This window comes from Silene latifolia, chromosome 5 (genome assembly GCF_048544455.1).
Source record: "Silene latifolia isolate original U9 population chromosome 5, ASM4854445v1, whole genome shotgun sequence".
NCBI lineage: Eukaryota > Viridiplantae > Streptophyta > Magnoliopsida > Caryophyllales > Caryophyllaceae > Silene > Silene latifolia.
The window spans coordinates 75,115,354-75,137,404 of record NC_133530.1 but is presented as its reverse complement, the minus strand read 5'-3'; the positions used below and the strand labels follow the sequence as shown (position 1 = coordinate 75,137,404).

Genomic DNA, 22,051 nt, shown 5'->3' with positions numbered 1-22,051 from the left:
AATCTCATGTAAAGTGGATCTTGTAAAAAATAAATTATATAATAACAATAATAATAATAATAATAATAATAATAATAATAATAATAATAATAATAATAATAATAATAATAATAATAATAATAATAATAATAATAATAATAATAATAATAATAATAATAATAATAATAATAATAATAATAATAATAATAATAATAATAATAATAATAAAGCAAAACTTATACATTCCATTTCTCTTTATTCCTTATTAATGTTTATATTAAATTTCATAATAATGAAAAAATAATGCTCAAAAGTCATGAACCTTGATTCATATTTATACCTATATTAATTTTGATAATAATGAAAAAAGGATGCTCAAAAGTCATAAAATGCATCCTCAATTCTTTATTTATTTTTGATGGAAGATAAAAATAATAAGCCAAAAATTTTCTTCTCTCTATCGTCAGTACAACTAAATGTATCACTAAACTTTCCTATCATTCTATTAATATCAAGACAAGTGTATTCAGGTTTTAAAATTATTAACTAATTTATTTACTTTTTATGTAAGTTCCATTGGGTTATGAAATGTTCATCACATTCTCAATTTCATCGTTTGTGTTTGTTTTGTTCTCATTTAGGGGCTATCAAGATTTGTGGTGTTGAGATATTCGTAGGTAATATACTTACATCTCTACAACTTTATTCTCATTCCCTTTTTCTTTCACTATTTAAGAGGAAACTTAAGTTAACAACGATAATATTGCATAAAACAAATTTCACTATTTTGTTGGTTAATTCAGACTAATTACTGATTTACTTTTTTTTTTATTATAGGGTCGATTAATTTGGAAAAAGAAGACTATATGAAGAAGTAAAATACTAGAATAGCTTAAATAACTATATATTGGAGACTAACTACAAGATTGACGACTTCAACGTGAATGACTAATAGTTTTTTTTTTCAAATGTATATTTTATTTTTGTATTTGTTTGTTTTTTTTTCCATCATTTTACCTTCGAAAAAATAGCAAATTCACCTGCTTTTGCTTATTTAATTTATCGACTTTGATCTTTATTTTAACACGTAAACGCCTATAATCTTAGTGCGCAATCAGTGATGACTTATTCATAAGGTGAGCTTCTATATGTTTTGATATTTTATAAAATTTCAATTACTAAAAACACTATAAACATCACACTCAAAACAAAACATCCCGTGAATTTCACGGGTCACAAAACTAGTTCCTTGTTATAAACTGAATATTGACATTTGTATTCTCAATTTTGCTTTACCTTCTGCAGAAATACAGTACAAAATCTTGAATATTCAGCTAATCCGTGCAAGCAAATGTTTTTTTCCTTATCTACCAAACTCGTGGAAATTTTAGTAATTTACCCTAAAGTTGAGGGAGGATGTTAGAGATATATGGAGATATCGACATCAAATAATGTTAGGTAGTGTTTGGAAATACGGAATTGATTTCATTTTCATGATTTCAATTGTTGAAATTGAAATGTTTGAATTCAATTCCAATTCCAAATCCAATTCCAAAATTGCGTTTGGAAAACCCGTGTAATTGGAATTGAAATTGAATTTGGGCAAGACGGATATGGTCGAGACCATTGGATGTTTTATATTTGAAAAAATTAAATATTGTCTCGAAAAATATTTTCGATCGGAAAAAATATCATAAATAAAAATATTATGACGAAATTTGCGTCACAAAATAAAACGTAAGAAGTCATGAAATTGAAATGACTAGTATATGGTAGGTATTTGAGAACCCCAAATTTTAACTAGCTTGGAATTGATAAGGAATTGAGTCAATTCCAATTCCAAATTCTAGAAGTTCCCAAACACTTGAAATGTCTCAATTATGGAATTCAATTCCAATTCAAGGTTCCCAAACACACCATTAGAGATATGTCGGGATTTCATCGTCAATTAATTAGGGAATACAATATTTTAAGGATTTTTCTAATTTGTGCCCTAAGGGCACACATTAAGAAGCCATAAAAGGAAAAATTTTCAGGATAATTTCATTAAAAATGGCAATCATACTTCCTCCACTCAACTCCAATCTACCATAATACATTTATCTCAAGTTTTAAGACAAAAATAAAGAACTAATAAAAGTACAATTGGAAGTGAGTTGGATGCTTTATTTAACCAGAATTTGTGGGACAATTATCAAAGTGATTATACACTAAACTTCCCACCAAAAAATTCAAGACTTCAAAAAGCCTACCAAAATTTTGGGATTTATTTCCCCCCCAAAAAAAGGTCAGCTCAAATCACACAAATATGTACACACACAAAGCACACCAAATACTCTTCTTCCTTAAATTACAAACGCATTCAATAACAAAGAAACAAAAATAAACCCCGATTCGTAAATATCGACGACGTTTTAGTAAACATCGACGACGTTTTAATTCCGAAAGACAATTTTGCCCTTCACATCTCACTCTCTTCTTTTCTCTCTAAGTCCAAAAGTCCCCAAATATTCCCAACATCAAACACCATCACCACCTCCTACCACCACGCCGCCACTGCCGTTTACCGCCACCACCGCCACTGTTCATATCCGGTTAATTTTTTTTTTTTTTTTTTTAAATTAGCTTTGTAATTGAAATTAAATCGTTTATTGTTGTTGTTAATAGATTATATGACTTTATTTGTTAGTTTTAATTGATTATATGCTTCGATTTGGCTAGTTAATTGAATTTGTTTTGATTATTTTAGATTTTATTAAACATTATTGAATTAGTTTTGAAAGATAGATTGTTGTTTGTATTATTGTAATTGTATTGTTATTTTTGTTGCCAATCTTTTGCTAATTAGTTGTAATTGTATAGTTGTTTGCGTAAAATAGGTCAATTATATGTCGAATAATGTGTTGTTGGTGTCGAATTTGAGTCGAAAAAAATGGGGAAGGGGACACCATTGATGAAACGTGGGAATTGGTTGTTTCATCCATGGTGAGACGTGAATTTTGGACGTTTGGCCATGGAGGAACGATGGTTTTGGTTGTTTGCCCATGGACAAACGTTGGGTTTGGTCGTTTGGCCATGGTCTAAACGTTGGAATCCCACGTTAACATTAATTTACAACTCCATAATTAACAAGAATAAAAAAAAAAAAGTTTCTGAAGTTAACATTAATTTACACGGCTTTTCTTCTTCAAATTACACAACCTTCTTCAATAAATTTCAACTTTACATCAATGGGGTTTAAGTGTATGACAGGTGAACAGAGGAGTGAAGTTGCAATCTACTTGCTTCAAAAAACTAATAATGGGAAGCTTGGATTTGGTGCTATCAGAGAGGCAGCAGAAAGGTTCGGGTTGAGTGATAGAAGCATCTCAAACATATGGAAACTTGCAAAAAAATCGAGGTTAATAGGAGAAAAACTTGATGTCAAGAGTGGAAGAATAGGCAATAAAAACAGGAAAGAATACTACCAGACATTGAGCATATCAAATCACTTGACAGCTCTCTTAGAAATACCATGGAGAGGGTTTCTAAAAACTGTGAAGTTTCAGTTGGAACAGTCCATTACATCCCAAACTCAGTGACTTACATAAAGAACAAAGGCTACTGCATTCACTAAAGTCATTGGTGGTTAAACAACAAGTACAATAATTTCTGGATCTAAATTCAATCCCAGTGACTGAAATAATATTCGATGAGATGAGCAACATTATCCACATGGATGAGAAATGGTTTTTCATAACAGAAGACAATGAAAAGGTGTATATAGTGGAAGGGGAGGAGCCGCCATATAGGAGCTGCCAGTCAAAGAGATTCATCACAAAGGTTATGTTCATGTGTGCAGTAACTAGGCCAATATTTGGAGCAGATGGGGAGTTAATATTTGATGGAAAAATAGGCATGTTTCCCTTTAAACATGAAGTACCAGCCGCAAGGTCTAGCAGAAATAGGCCAAGGGGGACATTGGAAACTAAGCCCATTGAATCTATCACAAAACAGGTTGTCAAAGATTGTCTAATTCATCAAGTTATACCAACAATTAAGAGTGTGTGGCCAGATTGTTTAAGCAAGCACATTTACATTCAACAAGACAATGCAAGGCCACATATCAAGAATAATGATCCAGACTTTATGGCTGCTGCAAACTCAGATGAGTTTAATATTAAATTAGTTTTCCAACCTCCAAACTCACCAGATTTAAACTGTAATGGCCTTGGTTATTTCAGGGTATTACAGTCATTGCAATCATCAAGAGCATCAAAAACAATTGATGAACTAGTGAATGAAGTGATGCAAGCATTCATAGATTACAGTCCTACTAAACTCAACAACATATTCTTATCATTGCAAGCAGTCATGATTGATATTATAATGTGTAAGGGGCATAATAATTTTTCAAGTCCACACATCGGGAAGGGTCATCTAGCTGCAATTGGTATGTTACCAAAGAATTTAATCGTTAATGAAGAGTTGGTAAGAGAGTGCATTGAATATATTAAGAGATTAGACAAGACACAAGGACTAGAAAACCTAATGGATGCACTAGGGTACAATCAAAGGTTAAGTTATTAAGACAAATGGAATGGAATGAATTGTCAATACAAGTGATGTAATGTTCAGTTTAATGTTCATTTGAAACATCAGTTTCAAATGAACATTAAACTTCAGTTTACTTTTGAATGTAATGATCAGTTTAATGTAATGTTCTATTTCAATTGAAATGAAATGTCAAATGCAATGTTCAATTTCAAGTTCAGTTCAAAGTTCAATTTGAAGATCATATTTATGCAATGTTCAGTTGAAAAATCATAGACAAATCAGAAAAATGCAATGAAATATGCATACACACATTGTATAGACATCAACATATAAATGCATATACAAATGTATAGACAGATATCAACTCTCAGGCTTAGTGTGGCCTCATCATTGAGTTGTGTCAAGTAGTCAAGCCTCCCCCCCCCCCCCCCACACACACACACACACACAATGAAGGTAGACCATGCTCATCAAATAATAACAGTAATGAGCAAGTAGACTTGGCAAACAGATCGGGTCGTGTCGTGTTCGTGTCCGTGTCAACTTTAAATGGGTCACAACTACCCCAACCCTAACTCGACCCAATTACATAAACAGGTCATTTGTCTCAACCCTAACCCAACCCATTTAATTTTCTCTAACCCAACCCGACATATGTAAACCATTTATCTTTTTAACGAGTCATTTTTAACCCGTTTATCTTTTAGCAGGTCATTTTTAATCCACTTAACCCGTTTAACCCAATAAACTAATAAAATAAACTAATCTTTGTAGCGCTATTATTATCCCAAAAATGATGAAGGAAAATGATTATTTTTAAGTTATTTGGTTGGGTTATTGATTCAACCCAAAAATATATTATGACACTTTTAAATAAATGGATTATTCGTGTCGGTTTCGTGTCGAAAGAGCTCCACCCTAATCCGACCCATTTAAGCTTTGTGTCATGTCCGTGCCAACCCAATTACTTAAATGGATAGGAACATCTTAACCCTAACCCGCTAACTTCGTGTCGAGTTCGTGTCGTGTTTTCGGGTCGTATCATTGATTGCCACCTCTAGGCAACAATAAATAAAGCTCTCAAACCATTAAGGAACATTCATCATTGAACTCTCATACTGCAATTCAAATTGTTGAGCACACACTCATTCAATGGTAGACCATATGATGGCTTAACTATTTGGCCTCATCATTAAGTTGTGTCATGTTGTCAAGCCTCCTACACACACACAATGAAGTTAGACCATGCTCAGTACAACAAAAGCAGTAATAAGCTAGGCAACAATAATTAGTTAAGCTCTCAAACCATTAAGGAACAATCTTCACTGAGCTCTGAATCTGCTATTGACAAAATTGAGCACAAACACCCATTCATTGGTAGACCATGTGATGGCTTAACAACATATACTTAAAGGCCACTTACCAATACAAATGCACAAACAGTTACTGCTCTCAAACCATTAAGGTATTTTCATCATTGAGCTTGACCAGAAACTACAAGAACACCCTCTCAGTCCAGGAAGGACCTTCATTGAGGTACATGTAAAAAAACAATAACAGTAACAATGAAACCAACAACATAACCAGTAATATCATCAATTAAATCATACCACCATTAAAAATACCAAACACAGTTTTGCAATCTCAACAAGAATGGCTAACAAAAATCATTTCAACATCATTAAAAAAACCCAATGATAAACCAACCATAAACCATCATTAATAAACGGATCTGATGATATACACAGAAATATTAAAGCAAACATTTCAACCAACATCAAACCCAACAATAAACCAACCATAAACCCAACCATCATTAATAAAACAATCTGATGAAATAGAAATAAAGATTAAAGCAAAAATTTCAACCAACATCAAACACAAAACGTCATAACAAACAGAAATCCTACCAACAAATACTAACAGCATATAAATCCCAGCAGCAGTTAAAACATTAGTTGAAATATGAATACCAGAAATTAAAAAAATTAAAAACAAAAAAGAGCATTAGATTTAGGAATGATACCAATAACTTTGAGCAATTAACGCTTAGATAAGATTTTATCAGAAACCCGCTTGAAATAAGCATTGAATCTCTTTGAGCTTGGTGATGGAGAATCACAATCCAAAATTGTAAGAGGCCCAGATATTTTCTCAACCGTTTTTTTACGCTTATCAGACATCCTCCTCAAATAAGCGTTTACATACTTTGTGCAGAGACCCTCTTCAACAACAAGACGGATACAAGAAGATTTAGTACGGTCATCGTTCTCAAAGGACTTACCAAAGGAAACACAACCATCATCGAACTAAGTCTCCTCAACCTGAGACCCCAAATCTTCAGGATCTAAGGAATCAGGTACGATGGTGGTTGGAGGAGGTGAATCACGCGCATAATCCCCAACTTCATTATCTTATTCATCTTCTGATGAACCAAGGCGATACCATTCAAGTATACACTGCAAACATTCTTTACCACAGTTTGCATGTAAAGGATTCATGATGTTAATGCAAAGAATAGTGAGAAAAGATGAAGTGTGAGTAATACTTTTCAAAGATGATGAAGTTATACAACAAATGACAACAATTAACAGTAATTTTGAGGAGATCTAAGGTTTTTGAAAGTAGATGAAGAGTTCAGAGAGAAGAGGGAAGGAGGCGGCGTTAGAGAGAGGGAGAAGAGAGCTAGGGCTTGGGAATAATCTGGAAGGATTGGGAGATATAAGGTATGGGGTAGTTGGGATATTTTGAATGAGTTTGGGGAGTATATTGGGTTGGGTTAGGAATTTTTGGAGGGAAAGGTTAGTGAAATGGGTTGGATTAGGGAGATTAATTGGGCCAGATTTAGATTAGGGAGGATTTTGGTGGTTAATTTGTATGGGCCATTTAGTGACAATAAGTGTAAATGTGGTGTTGTCATAAGGACTAAGTGGCCATTTAGCTTTCTTTTTTTAGAAAGTGTGGAATTGAATCGATGAAAGAGGAAATATGGTAGATTGGAGTTGAATGGAGGAAGCATATCATATCATATATAAGGATTGCCCTATTTATGGAGTACTATAATGCAGAATAATGTTTTAGTTATGAATTGAAATGAACCTTACCCGAATTAAAAGCTAATCGTATCACCTATAGAACCCGAAATGCTATGAACCGAAACCGACCTAACTGGTCGGAAAACTAACAGATAACTAATAGTACTGAAAATCCTATGAACCTTACCCGTCACTTGACCTTAACCAAGTAACCAACCAGAAAGTCTATTAAAACACACACATTTGCCCTGCATAATAATTTGATTCACACCCTGTTTTAACCTTACGTGACTCACAAACCCGATCTAATCCAACCCAACTCGTTCATTGCTTCAATCTGATTTTGAAAAAATCCCTTCAAAATACACAAATTCTTATTTGTGATGGCCTTACCCGTCGCAAGCTTGCGACGGGTCGAATATATATCATATAACTTGGAAATGGGTCGGATACATAATGCAAGTGAGTGACAATATTTGATATTTTAATACTCAATTGTTGGTATTTACACCAAAGCATTTAATGCTTCTGCAAAACTTTCCTCCATTATTTTGCATCCATTAATCTACTTCTCATCTCATCTATCTTTTTTCTTCATCCTAAAATTTCTCAAAAAATTCACACATTCACACACTCTTTCATCTTCATCCCAAAAAAACTTTCCAGGTTAATCTTCATTTAAAAAAAACAAAAAAAAAATATTACATTCAAACCTAACAAAAAACTATAAACACATCATCATTATAAAAGAAGGAAGCAGGATCTGAGAAAAAGGACGAGATTAAGGTAAACATTGAGTTTTTTATTTGTTTCATCAAATCTGGTCTTTTTATTTGTTTTGCAAGTATTCTTTTTTCTTTTGGGTTAAAATAGTGTTGAATGCATTTTGTTTTTATATACACCTAGATTAATTAGTTTAGTTAACTCTGATGATGGATGTGGAAAACAAGATTTCTATCCACCTTGTTAAGATATTTTCTTGAAGGATAAAATTGATAAGAAAATCATGGTAAAATCATTATAAATTATCCACAAGGACAACACTAAGATTTGAGTACAATATGTTAACTTATTTGTGCAATATGTTACCATTTGTAGTTGTTATAAACATTAATATGATATTTACGGATTATTCCATTTCATGGTAATGTGATTACATTTGTTGAAAATATTACCTTTTGAACCCATGTCCGCACGGGCGATCTTCAAAATTGCATTATAAATAGTATTTAAATTATAATTGTAATTGTCATAATTTATATATCAACACATTTATGTGCATTTAATCAAATACAGACAAATAACTATTTGTATATCAAACATCAGATGATAGATAATGTTTATATTATAATTGAGCTGAATCGATCTGAAGTGAACTAAACTGAATTTCTAAGAACTGAAATTAAATTCAAAAGACTAGGTCTAACTGACCATTACACCCCTTCTAATTCGTTAAATCTGCAAACTCTAACAGTCAACTACTCAGGACCCAAATCGGATTTTCTCCTCCTCAAACTTTCTCAACGGACTCCATAATTACCTAACAATGACATACCAACTTCCAACCCCAATGCGTATGTGACCCACCAAAGACCATCCAGTAATGAACCATGTCCACCTCTTACTAGTCATCTGTCACGATTCACGACCCACCATTCACCAAGTCACTATGCCGTGAGTCGAGTTTTAGTCATTATGGTTTTCTTTTAAATTCTTGAAAGTGACAGTTACCCCTTAACTTTGAACAATTGTGAAATTAGGCTTTGTAATTTTCATTTATAGCAATTAACGCCCATAAATTTAACTAAGAGTAAAATGCAACCCAATTTTTTTTTCTCATTAGCAAAAATTTATTTCATATTGATATTATACGACTTGTAGCAAATTTTTTTGTAATTATTTCAACATTATTGATTACTATACATATTATTCATCTGAGAATAATTTACATCCTTTTATAATAGACAAAATAAAAATTTGATTAATTTTCATGAAAAACTCTTACATTGATGATAAATGGTCTACAAATTGTCAACATTATTAAAACCTTTTTTTTATTTGTACATTATTACAAAAGACGTAAAATTTTTAATTTTTAATTTTTATATTGATTAATTTGGTTTAGATGATCATTGGGTGAAATATTTATATTTCTCGCGGACTTTGAATTTTGATTCTGTGATAACTATTACCCTTAGTGGATTTCGCTTGTTTGAACGCATTATGACTATTCACTATCATTAATGAAAGACCGTATCTCTTAAGAATTTGTAATGACTATTACTCACTTCTATCCAAATTAAAGTTACATTCACTTTTCGAATTCAAAAACTTAACCATAAATATTGCTAAAAACATGAACTTTGAAAGACGAAACTTATAAATATATAAATTCTTTATAAAAAATATTTTATAAAATTTAAATATTTTGTAAGAAAAAAGAGTCGTGTATATTAGAATAGCGCGAAAGTAACGATTAAACCCTATTATTTTGGCCAATTGTGACATTAACCCTCCTAAGTTTTAAATATAGTGAATTGGCCACGTAACTTTGAGTTAAAGAAATTAAATCCATTTTTTTTATTTCCAGCCAAAATTGTACCAAAAAATTATTTCATTGATCTATCGTAGTCTATACTACAACTTAGAACAACTCCAATGGTACAATTTTGGATCTGCTTGCAATTTACCTAAATTATCTAGCCAAAACATGACCATTGGGGAAGAGAAAGTATGCTATGCTTGAAAGCAACCCCTGCTTACACAAGCTACATGCTAGAATTAAAAGGCAAAAAAGTACATGTAGAGAAAACATTGGAAAGTAAAGTACACAATCATTTTTCATTTGTGCGTGTAACTCAATTGCTAAAAAATAGCAAATCCACCAAAATTTGTGGGGGAGTTTGTTTTTACTCTCAAAAAATTTGATTTTTTGTTGCTACAATATTGAACGACACCCTTGACCCTAGTGATACTACATATATCATGCAACAGCTACTTTTTTTTTAAAATTAATTTGTCAAAGCTACTTGTATAATAACCTTATATAATAACATTAGACAATTTGATAAATTTTGCTTTTATTTTCTTCTACAAATTTTCTATCTTACATTTATATTATATTTATAAGTACTACAATATTACGTTAGATGGAAAATTCCGATTCTCCGTTTAGTGAATATTTTCACTATTTACGAAATTCTTCCAATATCGAAAATCAAAATTCATCACAACAATTGTCAAATTTCCAAACATCGCATATTGGTCCAACTCCTCAAAACCTGATAACTACTAGCTCATATAATCAAGCTTATTTAAATCCAAATCCAAATAATTTACCCACCCCCGAGTCACAATCACATTTTCTTTCTAATTACTGCTACCCACATATGGTTATGTCAAGCAGTGCACCAGGGCACTACCAACAACCTCCAACTTTGAGTGAACCTAACTTTGTTCATGAAAATATAAGACGGGAAAGTATAGGGGCATTTAGCATAAACCAAGAATCGTCTTGTCAAGGGTCGGGTGTACAAAGTGAAACTATGGAAAATGAGGCTATACAAGAGGAGGTAAATGTTCAATCCAGTAAAAGTAAGACGGAGAAGTTTAAATGAAGCCAATACAATGACGAAGTTGAGCGTCACACATATAGCAGAAACTTTTCTCAAGACACCTTTTCTTCAGATGCTGTCAATGATGTTCAACAAGGGCAACATAGATTTTGAAACATATCTTGCAAGGGATGCGACAATCCGAGATAGGCTAATGCATCATTAATTGAAGGCCGACCTCATGGAGCACATTTGGACACGTTTTGGAAACCAGAACTAAGATTTTAAATATGTTATATTTTTTAAATATATCTACTCGATCATGTTTATTTATATAGGTATTTTTCTCATTGTTTTCTCGTATTTCTTTTTAAAAAATAATTGTAGGCTCTAAATTCGTGTTTAATTAAATTAAAATACTCGATGTGGTAAAATTATGCATCTTAAGAATTTAATATATTCGTACAAAAACAAAAGAATTTAATATAACTAACACTAATTGTTATATAAAACCACTTTTATGTATAAGACAAGTCCACCTATAAAAAGCCCAATAAAATTAATTAATAAAATAGTATAAAATTTTTTTATTTTGATAACCTAATGTTTTATATTGATAAATTACTTATTTAAATGTGTCAGTATTACTCATAAGATATCGAGTTATTAAAATAAAATTAAAATACAAATATAATCTAATGATTAGTTTGGGCTATTCTCCTATTAGGCCAGTCCTATCATATAGGACGGTCTTATAGGAGAGTTGTTGATATATCATTTATGTGATTTTATGGCAAAATTATAAACTTTGGATGATATAAAATGTTAAGTGTAACACCCGCAAATTTTCTAATCTCATTTTTTCACTTTTAAATTATGAGATGTAATTTTAATCCTTCAAGTACGGATTTGATTTAATTATTTAATTAAATTCGTTTTATAATCGGTGTTCGCTCTTGATGCGTAATTTATCCTTTTTGACTCGGAATTTAATTCCGTCAAACCCGTAATATTTTGTAATTGTCTTATACATATATTATAAGATCAAAGTGATCCCTACATAATACACCCACCAGATTTTAGAGGCCTTCTAGCTTGCCTCCTACATTTTATTTTATTGCAAAAACAACCCTAATCTATACCATAGTTCGGCCCCTTGTCTTCATAGCTTCCTTATATTATTTTTTGGGTGGAATTTATCAATAATTGTGCCTTGTTGTCCCTTGCTTTGGCTGGTCACTTGCTCTATTTAAAGGACTCCATTTTCCTCTTCATTTCTTACGTACAAACTACTACAATTCATACTTCAAAGCTCTTGCAATTTGAATCAATTCTTCTACTCTTTTTACTAGTTTACAAGCTTGTTTTCCACCATAATTTAGGAGAAACATATCAAGAGAATTCATCATATTCCTTTCCTTCAAAACTCTAATTGTTATTGGTAATCTCTTCTTCTTTGGTAAGAATAGTAATAATAATAGTCAAGGTAGTTTTATAGTCATCATAGTTTTATTTCATATACTTAATCGTGACATATGGAGCAATATACCATATGTGTTTTTATTTTATAGGTTATCAAGAAGACTCAAAGAAGACGAGTATTTAATCGACTCGGACCTTGACAACTAAGGTAACAAAGGACGTTACTCGGTGTTACCATATATTTGTTGTAGTTGCTTGTATTAAGAACTTTGACATTTAGAGGACTTACTAATAATTTGGACTATAAATTGATAATAACTAATTTCGAAATTATGAGTAAAATGGCTATAAATTACTTTTCTGGAACATTTGACATATTATAAGTCACCATGAATTTTTATAGTAATTGTTTTGCATTTAAAGTATTTATTTCGTAATTTACATTATTGTTGCAATTCTAAAAATATAGTATACTTGGACTGTTTTAATTAGTTTTAAAATACTTATACTAATTAACAATTTATGAAATTTTAATATAAGGCTGAGACATTATATATTAAGGTTGTGTTAAATTTTTAGCCCTCGAAACCTTCATTTCGTAATTTAAAGTAAATTGGAAGTTTTAGTCAAAACCGAGCTGTTGATAAACGATTCTGACAGTCTGTTTGTAAAATTTATATCTCCTGTTTATATTTCGAATATTTAAAAATGTTGTGAATAAAATCCTGTTATTTTCAAGTCTAGGATCTACACAAAAAATTTCATAACATTTGGACGTGTGGTTTGATCGTAAGCAAATATTTGTGAACATCTATCCGTAATACAACAATTACTGTCTTTAGCTCAAAGTTTAATTTGAAAAACATATTTATCCTTCGAAACATAAGCTCATATTTTTCATGAATAAACTTTAGGATGTCTAGTATCCTGTAAAATTTTAATTTACCTCAAAATATATTCTAAAAGTCGATTTATAAATTAAGACATTCTGGTTATCATTTTATGACTGATTCTGCAAATCAATTTATATACCCCTGCTACTTTCGTCATTACAAGTTTATCAAAGAATAAAAGTTGTAGCTAAAACCTTCTGGAAACCATGAAAGTTGACCTTGCATCATTTCTATTTTTATATATTTAATTATGAATTTTACCGTAAGGTCAAAATTTCTGTTCGTTTTGTAAAACTGTTTTTATGACTAAGTCTCAATAAAGGCCTAAATAATACATATCTTCATAAAGTACTTTCATTTAGACTTGATTTAAAGTATAAAGCAGTAGCTTTATCATATGTAAACTTCGAAATCATTTTATACCTTATAATTATACAGTTAAAGTTTTCACTCAAGATAATAAAAGAGTAAGTTCACTTACAAACCTTGAAATAAGATACTACCTTTTGGGTATTTTTGAGTTTGGAATATTTGGAGGGAAGGCAAGGAATAATAAACTGAGGTATACTATTTTCTTACCACCATTTGATTTGTTACCCTGGCCGAGCAGGGTTCCGTTGGTACAGATTGTCGTAGAGTCATGTACATGTACTTAGACCGGCCGAGCAGGGTTCCGTTATGGTTTGTGACTAGTGGGTTGACTTGCGGGGTCCCCAACAATTAGCACATGGTAGGCTGAGCAGGGTCTACGGTTTTTAGCAAGATATTGCCGCATGTTAAAATCTAAGCCTGAACTATATTATTTCCATTCTGTTGTTTGAGGAATTTTGTCTTTGTTAAACATGCAAGATGCGATTTGTTCTGATCGTAATTTTGATATCATATTTTAATTACTTTTGTTATAATACTTCAATCTATTTTGATATATTATTTCTTCTATACCATTTATATTGTGTAACATGGCTGGGAGAACGTCTAGTTACTCCCCATCGACCGTGGGTCATGTTATGTTTATAACATGACAGTATTCTTATGGATGGGATATCGGTGTGAGAGCTAGCGAGTAGTCCAAGATCCTACTGCTTCCTTTATGTTTTCAGTTGAACACTTTGAGGATTTTTGTTTTAGCCCTTTTTCTAGGAAAGTGGCATTTGTATTTGACCGAGCTTTGCAAATCTTCATAATTGAGAATTTTATATTCTCAATTTTTATCGATTAGACTTTTATCACCGTGTTATTAATCCCGTTCGATGCTGATTCCGCCACTGTTTTGTACTAGATTTTATAGGGGATTACAGTTGGTATCAGAGCATCGCTGCTCCCGACGCTCACACATTGATCTGTAGGATTATGCCTAATAAATAATTTAGTGAGAGATGGGTAGAAACCAATAAGGACTTGGATGCTAGTTTATCTGTTTTTGCAAATCAGTGCTTAGCATTGACTAAGTGTTAACGTTCTTTTAAGATGGTCGGACGCGGACGTGGACGTGGACGTGGATGTCAACAGGAAGAGATTCCGGATCGGAAAGAATCAACCAAGCGATCATCAACTCGCTTAATCACCTGACCAATAGGATCAAGACTTGGCCCCACGCGGTAGAGAAACGGTGGACAGCGAGAGTTCAGTTTTTCCCGAGTGCGGACAGATGGCGAAGAGCGATTGACCTTCTTCAAGGGTGTCATTGACCCCGAGGCTCTAAGGTCGTGGATCGGGACAGATGGAGCGACAGCTTGAAATCTGCGAGGTCCCAAACCAAAGACATGGTGAACCCGGCCGTCCATTATCTGCAAGGTGAAGCCGACCATTGGTGGAGGATTGTTGGTTCCGCAGCCGCACTAGCACCTGGGTTCGGATGGACCGAATTCGTCACCATGCTTGAGAGAAGATTTTACCCTCAAGAACTAAAACACCTAAGATCGAAGAGTTCATGGAATGCAAGCAGGGAAACCTATCAGTCCAAGACTTCACCGACCTTTTCAACAGACTTGCGCACTTTGCCGAGGAGCCGCTCCCCGATGAGGCCCGAAGGGTTTTCTATTATCGCAGAAGCTAAAAGCGAGGTCACTCATTTGATGCCTAAAGACATGGATACCGTAGAGAAGATCTACAATGTCGCCTTGCTAAATGAGAGATCCTTAGCTCGAATCAAGGAGGAGGCTGCCCCTGTTAATGTACCATCTCGAAGAGGCCTTTTCTTCTCCTACTTATTCTGCTCCCAAGAGGAATAAATCTCCTGGAGGTTCTGGACCTAAGAAACCTCACTTTACCTCCCGACCGCCCGGAAGAAGACGATGAGAAGAAAGACTTCGTGAAGAAGGATGCCGTTTGCTATTCTTGCGGTGACCCTTATCATCCTGGGCTTACTTGTGGTGGTGACCCTATTGTCTCGCTTCAAGTGCAATGAACCGGTCATAAAGCTAACAGATGCCCGAAGAATGATACTTTGTACACCTATTGTTAAGATCACCGCCGCCCACGACCGCAAAGACGGAGGTGCTTTGCTCGCCGTAAAGGTCGTATATTTGTGATGAGCCGAGCGATGCCGAGGCTAACCCGGATGTGATTACCGGTACGCACCTTGTTTCGGACGCCATGCTTTTATTCGCTTGACACTTTGGTGCATCTATATCCGTCATATCCTCTAAATTACCAAAAAGCATCCCCGGTATCCATTCCTGCTGAGCCCGTTCCCATATCTTTACCTTTCCGGTGAAGCTATATCTTGTGTTAAGGCATATGTTGACGTGCCTATTCTCATCGCTGGTGAGGTCTTTCCCACCACTCTTTTGGACTTCCCTCCGGTGAGTTCGATGTGATCCTTGGTATAGATTGGTGGCCCTTTATGACGCTCGTTTCCGGTCTTGAGATCGGAAGATTTCCTTGAAGAGTCCCCGCGGTAGCCGAGTTACCCACCATGGTGGTAGACGTCGGGAGGGTATAAAGATCGTTTACGCCTTGAAACCGATGAGTCTACAAAGGAAGGGTTGTCAAGTGTTTCTATGCTCGTTTCTTCATCTCGCCGAGTTACCCGAGCTTAAGGAGGTTCGTATCGTGAACGAGTACCCCGATGTTTTTCCCGAAGACTTACCTGGTATTCCTCCCGAGCGAGATGTTGAGTTCTCTATCGATCCGGTGCCCGGCACGGTCCGATTGCTAAAGCCCCGTATCGTATGGCCCCGCTGAGAGTTACAGGAATCTGCGGAAGCGATTGGATGAGATGATCGAGAAGGACTTTATCCGCCCTAGCTCCTCGGCTTGGGGTGCCCCTGTCCTCTTTGTGAAGAAGAAGGATGGTTCTATGCGGTTGTGCATCGACTACCGAGAGCTTAACCGTGTTACGAAAGAAAGAACAAGTACCCTCTACCCCGTATCGATGACCTTTTTGATCGGTTGAAGGGCGCTTCTGTCTTCTCTAAGATCGATCCGAGATCCTGCTACCATCGATCCCCGTACGAGTCCGATATTCATAAGACCGCCTTTTGCTCAAGGTATGGTCACTATGAGTTCAAGGTTATGCCTTTCGGTTTAACCAACGCCCCTGCGGTGTTTATGGATCAGATGAATCGTACCTTCCAAGAATTCCTTGACAAGTGTGTGGTGGTCTTCATCGATGATATTCTCGTCTACTCTAAGTCCGAAGCGAACATGTTGAACATCCGAGGATTGTTCTCGGGCATCTATGAGGCGAAGTGGTATGCAAAGTATTCGAAATGTGAGTTTTGGCTCTCCGAGGTAGCTTTTCTTGGCCATATTATCTCGAAGGAAGGAATTAAGGTGGATCCCGCAAAGATTTACGCTATCTCCGATTGGTCTAGTCCATCTAATGTTGGTGAGATTCGTAGTTTCTTGGGTCTTGCAGGCTATTATAGAAGGTTTGTTAAGGATTTTTCCAAGTTAGCCCGTCCGATGACTCAACTTCTAAAAAAAGAATCCAAGTTTCTATGGTCCGAGGCTTGCGAAAAGGCGTTCCAAGAGCTCAAGAAGCGTCTTACTTCTCGCACCGTGCTAACTTTGCCTGAAGACGGTGTTGGCTTTAATGTGTTCGTGATGCTTCTAAGCATGGGTTAGGTCAGTGTGCTAATGCAAGAAGGTAAGGTGATCGCCTATGCATCTAGGCGCTTGAAGGTTCACGAAGTAAACTACCCTACCCACGACTTGGAGTTAGTCTTTGTGGTTCATGCTCTTAAGATTTGGCGTCATTACTTGTATGGTGTGAAGTGTAAGGTTCACACTGATCACAAGAGCCTGCGTCATATTTTCACGCAAAAGGATTTGAACGCAAGAGCGAGACGCTGGATTGAGTTGGTGAATGACTATGATCTGGAGCATTGTACTATGAAGGAAGAGCTAATGTTGTTGCTTTGATGCTTTGAGCCTAAGAATGTTCATTCCCTTATCCCTTGCTCTGCTTTACCCGAAGCTCTGGTTCGCGAGTTCGAGAAAATGTCCATTGGCGTGGTCCTCAATGATCCCGCCGTTTGTGTTAACTCTTTGGTGGCCGAACCCGACCTCTTTCAGAAATCCGTGAGAAGCGAGTTGGTTGACTCTTTTGTTGCTTTGAAATCCGTGTGAAGATGGGTCTTGGGAAAGTCATCGACTTTGCTAATGACTCCAAAGGAGCTTTGAAGTTTAAGGGTCGTTGGGTTGTACCTAAGGATGATGATTTGAGAAAGAAGATTTTCGATGAGGCTCATAAAACTCCTTTCTCAGTGCATCCTGGTGGCGACAAGATGTACAAGGACCTAAGGCTTCACTTCGTGGCCGCATATGAGAGATGAGATCGCCGCTTATGTAAGTAGATGCATGACTTGTCAACGTGTCAAGATTGAGCATAAGAGACCTGGAGGTTTGTTGCAACCACTACCACCCCGAATGGAAATGGCAAAGGTGTGTGGCTATGGATTTCGAATGGCCTCTACCGAGGACTCGTATCGGTAGGAATGGTATTTGGGTTGTGGTGGATCGTTTAACCAAGAGTGCTCGCTTCATCCCGATTCGCGATACTTGGAGTCCTGGAGCGACTTCCGAGACCTACGCTGCCGAGGTGGTACGACATCATGGTGTTCCCTTGGAGATAGTATCCGATCGTGATCCGAGGTTCTGTTCTAAGTTCGAAGGCTCGCAAAAGGCTTTAGGTACCCTGTTCTTTGATGAGCACTGCTTTTCATGCTCAAGCTCGATGGTCAATCCGAGAGAACAATCCAAACCTTGGAGGATATGCTCCGTGCTCGCGCTTTGGATTTTCGAAAACTGGGAGAGACATCTACCTTTGGTTGAGTTTTCATATAACAACAGTTATCACGCTTCAATCAAGATGGCTCCTTTTGAGGCTCTTTACGGACGTCGTTAGTAGCCCCGTGTGTTGGGATGAACCTGGAGATGTGTTGGCCCTGGACCAGATGTGATTGCCGCCACTATCGATCGAGTTCGCTTGATCCAGATCCCGTATGAAAGCTGCCCAGATCGTCGAAGTCTTATGCCGATGTTCGCCGTCGACCTTTGGAGTTCGAGGTTAGTGATTTGGTTTTCCTGAAGGTGTCTCCAATGAAAGGAGTGAAACGGTTTGGAATTAAAGGCAAGCTTAGTCCTAAGTTCATAGGACCATATCCGATCGTTGAGAGAGTTGGCGAAGTGGCTTACAAGCTCAAGCTACCCGCTTCGATGGGTAAGACTCACGACGTGTTCCATGTATCCCACCGGAGAAGTACGTTAGTGACCCCGCGCATGTGATCGAACCGAAAGTTTTAGAGATCGAACCGACCTGACCTATGAGGAGAGACCGATCCGGATAACTGATAGGAAGGAAAAACGCCTTAGGAATAAAGTGGTGCCTTTAGTGAAGGTTCTCTGGCGTTGCAACCGCTTCGAGGAGGAGACTTGGGAGACCGAATCTTCTATGCGCATTAAGCACCCTCACCTCTTCGATTAAGGTAATCTCGTTTCCTATCAACACTCTTTAACTCCTTTCAAGTTTCGAGGGACGAAACTTTTCTTAGTGGGGGAGGTTGTAACACCCGCAAATTTTCTAATCTCATTTTTTCACTTTTAAATTATGAGATGTAATTTTAATCCTTCAAGTACGGATTTGATTTAATTATTTAATTAAATTCGTTTTATAATCGGTGTTCGCTCTTGATGCGTAATTTATCCTTTTTGACTCGGAATTTAATTCCGTCAAACCCGTAATATTTTGTAATTGTCTTATACATATATTATAAGATCAAAGTGATCCCTACATAATACACCCACCAGATTTTAGAGGCCTTCTAGCTTGCCTCCTACATTTTATTTTATTGCAAAAACAACCCTAATCTATACCATAGTTCGGCCCCTTGTCTTCATAGCTTCCTTATATTATTTTTTGGGTGGAATTTACCAATAATTGTGCCTTGTTGTCCCTTGCTTTGGCTGGTCACTTGCTCTATTTAAAGGACTCCATTTTCCTCTTCATTTCTTACGTACAAACTACTACAATTCATACTTCAAAGCTCTTGCAATTTGAATCAATTCTTCTACTCTTTTTACTAGTTTACAAGCTTGTTTTCCACCATAATTTAGGAGAAACATATCAAGAGAATTCATCATATTCCTTTCCTTCAAAACTCTAATTGTTATTGGTAATCTCTTCTTCTTTGGTAAGAATAGTAATAATAATAGTCAAGGTAGTTTTATAGTCATCATAGTTTTATTTCATATACTTAATCGTGACATATGGAGCAATATACCATATGTGTTTTTATTTTATAGGTTATCAAGAAGACTCCGAAGAAGACGAGTATTTAATCGACTCGGACCTTGACAACTAAGGTAACAAAGGACGTTACTCGGTGTTACCATATATTTGTTGTAGTTGCTTGTATTAAGAACTTTGACATTTAGAGGACTTACTAATAATTTGGACTATAAATTGATAATAACTAATTTCGAAATTATGAGTAAAATGGCTATAAATTACTTTTCTGGAACATTTGACATATTATAAGTCACCATGAATTTTTATAGTAATTGTTTTGCATTTAAAGTATTTATTTCGTAATTTACATTATTGTTGCAATTCTCGCAAATATAGTATACTTGGACTGTTTTAATTAGTTTTAAAATACTTATACTAATTAACAATTTATGAAATTTTAATATAAGGCTGAGACATTATATATTAAGGTTGTGTTAAATTTTTAGCCCTCGAAACCTTCATTTCGTAATTTAAAGTAAATTGGAAGTTTTAGTCAAAACCGAGCTGTTGATAAACGATTCTGACAGTCTGTTTGTAAAATTTATATCTCCTGTTTATATTTCGAATATTTAAAAATGTTGTGAATAAAATCCTGTTATTTTCAAGTCTAGGATCTACACAAAAAATTTCATAACATTTGGACGTGTGGTTTGATCAGAAGCAAATATTTGTGAACATCTATCCGTAATACAACAATTCTGTCTTTAGCTCAAAGTTTAATTTGAAAAACATATTTATCCTTCGAAACATAAGCTCATATTTTTCATGAATAAACTTTAGGATGTCTAGTATCCTGTAAAATTTTAATTTACCTCAAAATATATTCTAAAAGTCGATTTATAAATTAAGACATTCTGGTTATCATTTTATGACTGATTCTGCAAATCAATTTATATACCCCTGCTACTTTCGTCATTACAAGTTTATCAAAGAATAAAAGTTGTAGCTAAAACCTTCTGGAAACCATGAAAGTTGACCTTGCATCATTTCTATTTTTATATATTTAATTATGAATTTTACCGTAAGGCTGTTCTGTTTTGTAAAACTGTTTTTATGACTAAGTCTCAATAAAGGCCTAAATAATACATATCTTCATAAAGTACTTTCATTTAGACTTGATTTAAAGTATAAAGCAGTAGCTTTATCATATGTAAACTTCAAATCATTTTATACCTTATAATTATACGCTTAAAGTTTTCACTCAAGATAATAAAAGAGTAAGTTCACTTACAAACCTTGAAATAAGATACTACCTTTTGGGTATTTTTGAGTTTGGAATATTTGGAGGGAAGGCAAGGAATAATAAACTGAGGTATACTATTTTCTTACCACCATTTGATTTGTTACCCCTGGCTGAGCAGGGTTCCGTTGGCAGATTGTCGTAGAGTCATGTACATGTACTTAGACCTAACAGCAGGTTCCGTTATGGTTTGTGACTAGTGGGTTGACCGAAAGCAGGGTCCCCAACAATTAGCACATGGTAGGTGAGAAGCAGGTCTACGGTTTTTAGCGAGATTGCAAGATGTTAAAATCTAAGCCTCGAACTATATTATTTCCATTCGTTGTTTGAGGAATTTTGTCATAAACATGCAAAGACGATTTGTTACGTCGTAATTTTGATATCATATTTTAATTACTTTTGTTATAATACTTCAATCTATTTTGATATATTATTTCTTCTATACCATTTATATTGTGTAACATGGCTGGAGAACGTCTAGTTACTCCCCACGACCGTATGTTTATGTTTATAACATGACAAATTCTTATGGATGGGATATCACTGTGAGAGCTAGCGAGTAGTCCAAGATCCTACTGTTCCTTTATGTTTTCAGTTGAACACTTGAGGATTTTTTGTTTTAGCCCTTTTTCTAGGAAAGTGGCATTTGTATTTGA

General features: G+C 35.0%; 1 protein-coding gene across 1 annotated transcript; it reads left to right on the top strand.

Annotated features, from left to right (window-relative positions):
- Positions 1-3,693: 3,693 nt before the first annotated feature.
- On the top strand, positions 3,694-14,980 carry LOC141655550 (uncharacterized). Its single transcript, XM_074462624.1, has 2 exons — positions 3,694-4,535; positions 14,887-14,980. Exons 1-2 carry the CDS (start codon positions 3,694-3,696, stop codon positions 14,978-14,980), a joined length of 936 nt encoding a protein of 311 aa, XP_074318725.1.
- The last annotated feature ends 7,071 nt before the right edge of the window (positions 14,981-22,051 follow it).